Source organism: Anarrhichthys ocellatus, unplaced genomic scaffold (genome assembly GCF_004355925.1).
Source record: "Anarrhichthys ocellatus isolate YVR2014 unplaced genomic scaffold, GSC_Weel_1.0 scaffold1860, whole genome shotgun sequence".
Lineage (NCBI taxonomy): Eukaryota > Metazoa > Chordata > Actinopteri > Perciformes > Anarhichadidae > Anarrhichthys > Anarrhichthys ocellatus.
In genome coordinates, this window is record NW_022281834.1 from 1 (window position 1) to 9,513 (window position 9,513).

General features: G+C 41.8%; 2 protein-coding genes across 2 annotated transcripts; one reads left to right on the plus strand and one right to left on the minus strand.

The window, feature by feature from the left end:
- Window positions 1-103: 103 nt before the first annotated feature.
- Window positions 104-3,038, plus strand: LOC116377932 (muscarinic acetylcholine receptor M4-like). The gene is made up of 2 exons (XM_031839694.1): window positions 104-270; window positions 1,618-3,038. Exon 2 carries the CDS (start codon window positions 1,623-1,625, stop codon window positions 2,919-2,921), a length of 1,299 nt encoding a protein of 432 aa, XP_031695554.1. The 5' UTR covers window positions 104-270; window positions 1,618-1,622; the 3' UTR covers window positions 2,922-3,038.
- Window positions 3,039-4,402: 1,364 nt separating this feature from the next.
- LOC116377931 (midkine-like) lies at window positions 4,403-9,469 on the minus strand. The gene is made up of 4 exons (XM_031839693.1): window positions 9,054-9,469; window positions 7,506-7,679; window positions 6,115-6,273; window positions 4,403-4,833 (listed from the first exon to the last, which is right to left on the minus strand). Exons 1-4 carry the CDS (start codon window positions 9,178-9,180, stop codon window positions 4,814-4,816), a joined length of 480 nt encoding a protein of 159 aa, XP_031695553.1. The 5' UTR covers window positions 9,181-9,469; the 3' UTR covers window positions 4,403-4,813.
- Window positions 9,470-9,513: the final 44 nt, after the last annotated feature.

Consider the following 9,513-nt stretch of genomic DNA (forward strand, 5'->3'; position numbering starts at 1 on the left):
CTCTCTCTCTCTCTCTCTCTCTCCCCCTCTCTCTCTCTGTCTCCCCCTCTCTCTCTCTCTCTCTGTCTCCCCCTCTCTCTCTCTCTCTCTGTCTCCCCCTCTCTCTCTCTCTGTGTGTCTCTCTCTCTCTGTGTGTCTCTCTCTCTCTCTGAGAGAAGGAAACGATATAAACTGCTGTCGACTGACGGAGCTGAGGAGACATCAGGTCTAAGATCAGGTCTAAGATCGGGTCTAAGATCAGGTCTAAGATCAGCAGGTCCAGAGTCTCTGGTGAGTTAAATTAAACCTCTTTCTGCTGTTCTCTAGTTTCTTGTCATCAGGACATTATTTAAAGTTATTTAATGTTAATCATGTAAAAATCTTTTGTGGATATTTTGTGACGAACATTCAGCTCGTTTAGTTGTGGGTTCCTCACTGAGGCCCGAGGCCCTCGAGGGCCCGTTTAACATGAATAATAAACATGATGATGATGCTGTAACTAAAGATCATTTATCACCTTTTAGTTCAAAAAACACCAGAAACTTCAAATAATACAGAAATCATTTCACTTTCACAATAAGACGAGAAACATCAGTTTATGAAACATTGTTGCAGCTCTGCTGAAATAATTTGATTTATTAAACTTCTTAAAGATTCACAGATTAGATTTATGTATAAATCAATATTTCTATTATAATTTTGGTTTTAATATATTTCCTCCTAATAGATTAAAAGAGATGTGATATCGTTGATTATTTATGATCAACATAAAGAAACAAACGTCTCGGATGTTTGTTTCTTATCTCAGTAATCTGAATATTCTGTAAAACGAGGCGTTCAAAGACGTCATGTTTTCTGTATTCTCTGTTAAATGACTAAAGGCTCCAGCAGTCCTGCTTTTTATTACTGTCCCTGAACACAACTCAGCAGCACACTGTGTTATGAATCATAAATATGAGGCCGAGCGGAAGAAAACATGCTTTCAGATGTTTATATAGTTAGTTCACTTTATAGATTTACGTATATATTTAACACTGTTGAAGCTTCATATACTTCATAACTATTTGTTTAAAAAATGCTGCTAAAATAGTTCAATGTATATAAATAACTAAAGATTAGTGACACAACTCAAAGAGAGAGAACGTGAAACACAAACTGTACAAAGGTCATTTCATCTTAATTTAACAATATGAAGTTTACTGATTCGGGTGTCTTTGATTTTGACATAAAACTACATTTTGTTTGGTAATATTTTAAAAACTCTTAAACAAGAGCAGCTTAAATTACATCCAAAGTGGGAAACAAACCCAATCTGGCAACACTGTCCATCTCCAGAGCTGCTCGTTACTCTCTCACCAGTGTAGCATGAACATAGCATGGTGGAATTAGCAATGTAGCTAACTAGCTAGCTAGCTAGCTAGCCCACTAAATGAGTAAAATCACATTAATGTCAACAGATCAGTGACGACCGTGTTCGGATTGTTTTTTGTAAACATGGTGGAATTAGCAAGCTAGCTAAGTAGCCAGCCGTCCGCTAGTTAGCTTCCAACGTGCTTTGATGCTACACTGATTAGCAGATATTCACTCTAAATCTGGTACCTAATTCTACCCATAATGCACCTGGACGTGTGTTTTCAGGGAACATGGGAGGAGCACCTGAACCCAACCTCAACACCACCTCCCTTTGGCTCCGCCCCTGCGTCAACGCCTCCTGTCGGTCTCCGGTCGGAGGGGCGTGTCCCTACGGCACGGCTCGGCTGGTCCTCATCGCCGCGCTAACCGCCTCCCTCAGCGTCGTCGCAGTGATGGGCAACACTCTGGTAATCCTGTCCATCAAGGTGAACCGCCGCCTGCGCACCGTCAACAACTACTTCCTGCTGAGCCTGGCGGTGGCCGACCTGATCGTGGGCCTGCTCTCCATGAACCTGTACTCGCTCTACCTGCTGCGGGGCCGCTGGCCCCTGGGGGCCGCCGCCTGCGACATGTGGCTGGTGGTGGACTACGTGGTGAGCGGCGCCTCCGTCATGAACCTGCTGATCATCAGCTTGGACCGGTACTTCTGCATGACGCAGCCACTCAGCTACCCGGCGTGGCGGACGGGCGGCATGGCCGGTCTGATGATCGGCGCCGCCTGGCTGCTGTCCTTCGTGCTCTGGGCGCCGGCCATCCTCTGCTGGCAGACGCTCGGAGGGAAGCGCGTCGTGCCCGACGGCGAGTGTCACACTCAGCTCCTCGCCAGCCCCGCCGTCACTTTGGGCACAACGCTTCCTTCCTTCTACCTGCCGGCGTTCGTCATGGTCGGCCTCTACGGCCGGCTGTCCGCCGCCAGCCGCGGCCGACTGAGCGCGCTCCGGTGGGAGCAGGGAACGCTCAGAGCGTCGAATCCGTCCGTCAAAGACTTCCTCTTGAAACAACGGAGCTTGGTGACCAGCGACCCGGTCTCAGACGTGTCTCTGAACCAATCGGAGTCTGGCACTCCAAAGAACCGGAAGAACCGGAAGGTGTCCGTAAGTGCGGGCGACGCCTTGGAGCCTCAGCGGCGTCACGCTCGGACCTCCGCCGGGGACGAGGACTACAAGATCGACACCGACTCCTCGTCCAACGCCGACCTCCACAGGACGGCGTCGGCGGCCTTCTCCTCCTGTCCGAGCTTCAGGTCTCAGGAGAGACGGAGGCGTCGAGTGATGGCGAGAGAGAGGAGGGTCACCAAGACCATCCTGGCCATCCTGCTGGCCTTCATCCTCACCTGGATGCCGTACAACATCATGGCCGTCGTGGCGGCCTTCTGTCACGTGTGCGTGCCGGGTGTCCTGTGGAGCGCCGGCTACTGGCTCTGCTACGTCAACAGCGCCATCAACCCCGGCTGCTACGCCCTTTGCAACGTCACGTTCAGGAAGACCTTCTGTAGCCTCCTGCGCTGCCAGAGCAGGAAGCTGCGGTGAGACTTAGAGGACGTTGATTTGGTGTCCACTGGTCGACTCAGTATTTGGGGCGATTGTGGCTAAGTGGATAGCAGGGCCGTCTTTCAATCAGAGGGTCGGCGGTTCGAACTCCGGCTCTGCTAGTCGCATGTCGATGTGTCCTTGAGCAAGACACTTAACCCCAAAATTGCTCCCGTAGCTGTGCCTACGGTGTAGAAATGTGATGGACTCTGAATTGTAAGTCGCTTTGGATAAAAGCGTCTGCTCAATGACTGTAATGTAAATGTAATGTAATGGTCACATGACACGATACCTGAGGATCTATTTAGTGGTTTCTTCCTCACGATCTCCTGCATGATCGTCAACTACGGATTCTGTAGTTTTGTGATCTGACCATCGGATTTATTTATGACATCATCATTATTGGACCTTATCGAGTTGCTCTAATTACTACAACTCCCATGAGCCTCAGCAGAAGAAGTCGTGAAGTTGTCACTTTGTCGAATCAACTGAAATCAAAACTGACCAAAATTCAAAAGTAAATGATTTGAAGTTTTCTCTTTTTTTTTTTTGAGCTCTGTGATTGGATGTTTCTTGCTGCAATGCACCTTGGGAGTCGTAGTTGACTTCTCTTTCAAAGAACCAGATATTTTCTTGTCTTTTTCAATGAGACTTTTGTGATCGAATATATATTTCCTGGTCAGAGGAGCCGCTGTAAACGCATTTGATTTCTGTTCAAAGTTTCACAATAAAAGTCCTCATTATATGGTTATTTATAAGCTTTTATTTTGAAGAAATTTGGTGTTTTCATCAGCAGGTGTCCTCCTCCTCCCTTTGATCTCCTCAGAAGATGATGGAGACAGACGTCTGATAAACTGTCCTCGTGTCCTCACTGTGTCCTCACTGTGACCTCATTGTGTCCTCACTGTGTCCTCACCTCTCTGAGATCTGAACTCCATGTGAGCTGGACCACCTCAGGATGTGGTCTCTCTGATCACTGAGCGTACGGATTCGACATTTAACAAAAGTGAAACCAAAGCCACAGTTCATCTTCTGTTCTGAGGATTGAAGAGGACAGTTTCATGTCCATCGGAGACGTGAGGACAGAGAACTGAGACCATCAGTGACTGAGAGTCCAACTAGAGATCCACATGTAGACTTTGTGTTTGTGCTTTAAGTGTTTTCTGTCCGTCAGCTGCTCAGAGACGTGAACGATGAGGACGTTTGTCTCTTTGGCTCTGCGATCAACACTGGTGATCAGTTTGATGTTCACAGTTTCAGTGATGAGCAGCTGATCACTAACACTGAATAAATCCTGAAGTGACACCGTTTCTTGTGAGTGAAGCTTTTTCCTGTCATAGCATGAAAAGAGTCATAAAGAGTCATAGTATAGTTTTGTAAACAGTGATTTTGGACACGTGCAAACATCTGGAAGTCAACAAACACGTAAAGAAACTTCAATTTACTTTCATGGAGAACAAAGAAAAGACTCGTCACCAAAACAACGTTCAGTATTTATTGTGTTCTCATCTTACGTCAATCATCTATAGTTCAAAAAAATAGATTTCATAGAGGATTTTTATTTTTCCGTTACAGATTCATTTCTAATTTTGTACATATTTTAAAACTGGTTCAGAATGGATGGATGTTAATTTAACATCAGTTGCTGTAAAAAGCTGTGAGGACTACGTGTACTGTTCAACTAACTACGAGCTACAAGGACACAGTTAATATTTATCATCGTTATTAGTATTATCATCTAGAGAAAAGCTCTCCTTACTTTAACCCAAAGAAACACAAATACATCAAATCAGAAGAAGTCAAAAGAGAATCAAAGGTTTTGGAGTCTCGTTCTTCTTTTGATGAAGAAGAGAAGAGGAGGAGGAAGAAATCCGTCTTCTTCTGTTCATCCTTCAGTTTGACTTCTTCTCCCCTGAAGAGAGAACGAGTATCAAAGAGTTCATTCAGTCCGTCAATCATCTCCTTTACTCACCAGTCCCTCAGCTCTACTTATACTACTTATATTTCTTGTATTTATATACTACTTATATTACTTATGTTACTTATATTTATATATAAAACTTGAAACTAGTTGTTTGTTAGTTAACAGAGAGAGTAAAGGTCATTAGTCTCTTTCAGCTCCAGCAGCATTACTGTACCTTTAAACCACAAATATGATGATTTAGAGAGCAACAATAAGCGGAATCAAATCGCTTTAAATCGAATGTTGTTCATCTTTAACTTTTGACATTTTATTTCAAGGTCAAAGCAGGAAACTCTCTCTGTATAGAAGTCTATGAGAAAATGACTCTACTTCTCTCTTGATTTATTACCTCAGTAAACATTGTAAACATGAGTTTATGGTCTCAATCTCTAGTTTCAAGTCTTCTTCAATACAGCATGATGTTCATTTAGTACATTATGGTCCATTTAGAGTCACACAGACCATAAAGCAGGGGATGCTTTAGGGCGGGGCTACACAGTGATTGACAGGTCTCTGAGCGATCATAAAGCAGGGTATAAAGTTTGTTGCACTTATTGTATTGGTAGTAGTTTGTTTCTGTACTTCTGCTCTGGTTTATGCTGTTAGATGCTTGTTTAAAGGAGATGCACTTATGAATTCTGTTGACTAGTAGTTCTCTTGAATACCGATGTTGAATACACTTATTGTAAGTCGCTTTGGATAAAAGCGTCTGCTAAATGACTGTAATGTAATGTATGCTCTAGGGGCGGGGCTACACAGTGATTGACAGGTCTCTACCAGAGACGTAAATATTTAATTTAGTGACATGAATGATAAAATTCTGATTCTGTTCAAAATGAAATTCTAAATTCCAGAGTGAAACTCTCAAAACTGTTTTCAAATTGTCCTAAGAATGCAATTTGTTTTGTTGATTGAATATCGGAGCAGACACACTAAAAAGAAACAACACTTTCAATGAACTTGATAAAATCATGGAAAGAATTTCAACATGATTAAACTGCTTACTTTAAGCATTAAGTAGTTATGTTGGACCAACCTAATTCATTTGGGTTGGCTCAACTTATTTACTAGGGTTGGGTCTGACTTAACTTAATAGGGTTGATCAAACTCATTTTACAGTCGTACATTAAGTTGGACCAACATAATTGTTCAATGCTTAAAGAAAGCAGTTTAATTGTGTGGAAATTCTTTCCATGATTTTACAAATTCCGTTTGACTCTCAGCTCTCACCTCTGGTCTTCTTCACTTTGGGGGAGCAGGGTTTGGACACCTTGACGGTGGGTTGACACTCGGCGTTGAACAGCACTCTCTTCAGGGTTCCTGACCGGCTCTTGGTGTTGGTGTCGACGTCGCAGGATCCCCACGGACCGAACTTATACTTACAGTCACCTGGAGGAGGAACACCACACGTAGACGTTCAGTTCTTTATATAAAACATTCTGCTCTGTTTGGAGACGTAATCCATGTTGAAGACCTTCAAATTAAAACCGGGAACTTTAAAGGAGATGAAACGGGTCGTGAACCTCCAGCGGATCATTTTAACTGTTTCCTTTATGTTTAATATCGTCTTATTTTGTTCTGGTTTATTTGTTTTCAGGCAGTGGTTTTAATTTGGAAGAAATGAGTTTGATGTTAACTTAAACCAATCAATCGATTCTTTATGAGCTGATAGAGTTGACGGAGAACGACTTCCTGGTTCCTTCTGTTGGTCAGCCTGAGGTAAATATAAGTAGAGAATATCAATACGTTAAATAAGATAAATATCTGGTAACTGAGCTCAGTAGAAGTTTGATTTATAAATTCATAAAGAGCAGATTTCTCTTTAGTTTAGTCGTTATTATCGACCCGACATCTTCCTCGTTGTCAATGTACTACTTTTATCATCTCCAGTGTTAGTTTCAATCTTCCTGATTTTTGACTTGTGTTTATGTTTATTTGTTTATTATTGATGCATGTTGATGTTGGTCTGTACTGCACTTTGATCCTAAATGTTCTTAATACATCTGATTAAATGTTTTCGTAATGTATTCACCTCCTTATGAAGTGAAGCATGAGATATTTACTATTATATTAACTGTTTAATAGAATATATCTTTGCTCCTCCGTCCTCTAGAGGGCAGTGTTTGTTCATCAGTCAGCTGAAGTATCGTCAGAGTTCCTCCTGAAATAAATAACTTTAAAGGATCTAAAAGATAAAATAACTAGAACCTGTTTCTACAGATCTCAGTCTGAGGAACCAAACGGTGTTAAAACAGATCCTCAGAGAGAAAAGATGAAGATGAAGAGTTATGATGAAGATCATATCCTTTACTAATACCACGCTGTAAAAATATATAACAGTTAAAGTACTAATACAACAGTATACAAATATTATAAATATATTATAAATATAGAGGTGTGTCAGTATATTCAGTAAAATGTAGTTAAATTATTCAAACTGTGAGTGTTGTACTATTATTGTTATTGATCAATGTACTAATTGATTTATTTACTGATTGAATAATGAAGGAATTGATTAAAACGGTGTCATGTTGGTTGTGTGTGTGTGTGTGTGTGTGTGTGTGTGTGTGTGTGTGTGTGTGTGTGTGTGTGTGTGTGTGTGTGTGTGTATCAGGTCTTACTGATGTCCTTCTTCCAGTTACAGGGGATCTTGCAGTGGATCTTGTCGGTCTGGTCTCTACAGGTGGCCTCTCTCAGACCGTCTCCACAGTCTCCGTGTTCAGGGACACATTTCCCGTACTGAGTCTCTGCAGCGGAGCATTCTGAAGCCGGCCGAGTCTTCTCATGTTTCCCACCTGGTGGAGGAGTCACAGTCAGAAGAACCACAACAACAGCTGATCTACAGTCTGCAGACCTCTGACAGAGTACAAACACTTTCAGATTCACTCCACTGTTTTGAAATCAAAATCATAAAATATTCTGCTTACAAACTAAGCCTCGATTTTGACGTTTTGTCCGTGAAAACCAGTGAACAGGAAGTGACCATATCTGGACTGAGGAGAAGAGACGTAGAGACGCCGTATACGAGCTGTCAATCACCGTGTAGCACGTGGACACTACAGAGAATGCAGCTTTAACACATGAAGCTTTGAAGAACTTTAAAGAACCGGAAGTTTCTAACACTGCATCACTCAGAGCTTCAAAATCGGGCCTCAGTAAACAGGTGGTTAACGTAGTGAATTCAAACATAAACACTTGCTTATGTTTCGGAAAAGATTGTGGTTTGGGTTAAAAATATGAAATATGTAAAGTGAAAGTGAAACAATGGTTTACATGATACACAAACAGCCGTCTCCTGGGTGAAAGTCCTGGGTTTGTTTGCCACAAGTCTGTGTTCAGATCGAAACGTGATCTCGAGTGTGAGGACGAAACAAACCGGTAAAACCAGATGAGGCCTGAATGCGTCTTGACTTTGAAGACAGAAATTAACACGTGTTCATCAGGTTCATACTCATTGTCACTCCTTAACAGGACACAAACTGTACATTTACATTCCTGCTGTCATGAAATGCATTCTGAGAAATGTGAAGTTCAATCAGAAGCAGACGGACAGGTTGAAGAAAATTACAACCTGTCATCTCAAAGATAACTGCTGCAACACGTCGAATCTCCAGATTTAGTTTGTGAATTAACAATCAAACATTTCTTAATTTATGACATTAATTAGATTCAGTGGTGGAAAGTACCTAAGTACATTTACTGCTGTACTTTACAGTACTTTTACTTTACTTCCAGTACATTCCTCTGACAGCTAAAGTTTACAGATAAAACATTATAAAATGTGACGTGTTGTTACCGAATTATCTGTATTAGCTTTTAAGTTCCACCTCAACCAACGTGAAAATGTTTAGTAACAAAATGTACTATCCTATAATATCTCAGGCTGCATTGGAGTAAAGCTACATCAGAGTAAGTACAGTAAGACATTTCCGATTGTGTATTTGTACTGTTGAACATCAGCATGTTAGCATTTAGCTCAAAGCAGTACTGTGTCATAGTGCCGCCTCACGTAGACGCTTGAGTCTGGTTATATATTGAGTCTAAAATAATAATAACATAATCTTGGCGGTTCTTTCAAATGATATCAGATTGAAGGGTTCTGCTTCACAGGGAACTGATCCTGGTCAGAAGAAGATAGAAATGAGTTCACTGTTATTTAAGTATCTGACCTTTGTGGTTCTTGGCTCTTCTAGTGGCCTCGGTGGGGAGCGTCAGAGCCACGAGCAGCAGCAGCGTCACTGTCAACAAACGTCGCATTCTGCAGAGACACAAACATGAACATGAAGAGATAATCATGAAACAGGATTAAAACACAACCAGCAAGATGTAAACACACTGCAGCTATGATGTAACGTTCAACCAGCAGCATCAAGGGGGAGCTAACTACCCACATCAAAGGCAATATTAAGCTTTTACTACTACTTAGCATCATTATGAAAATATTATTACTGGCTGATGTGGTTTGACAAACATTTTCTTTTTATCATATAATACCTATCATATAAACAACACAACTACGAAAAGACTTCAAAGAAACCGAAAACAACTACAAAGAGACGCAAAAATCTACAGAACAACTACCAAGAGACTTCAAAGAAACCCAAAACAACTACGAAGAGACTTCACAGA

Excerpts from the sequence above, each read along its gene's own strand:
- LOC116377932 (XM_031839694.1), top strand. The coding sequence starts at position 1,623 with ATGGGAGGAGCACCTGAACCCAACCTCAACACCACCTCCCTTTGGCTC.
- LOC116377931 (XM_031839693.1), bottom strand. The coding sequence starts at position 9,180 with ATGATTATCTCTTCATGTTCATGTTTGTGTCTCTGCAGAATGCGACGT. Across the intron at positions 6,274-7,505 it reads TAACTGGAAGAAGGACATCA|GTGACTGTAAGTATAAGTTC; the intron begins GTAAGACCTGAT and ends TTCCTCCTCCAG. Across the intron at positions 4,834-6,114 it reads CAAAGTGAAGAAGACCAGAG|GGGAGAAGAAGTCAAACTGA; the intron begins GTGAGAGCTGAG and ends TTCTCTCTTCAG.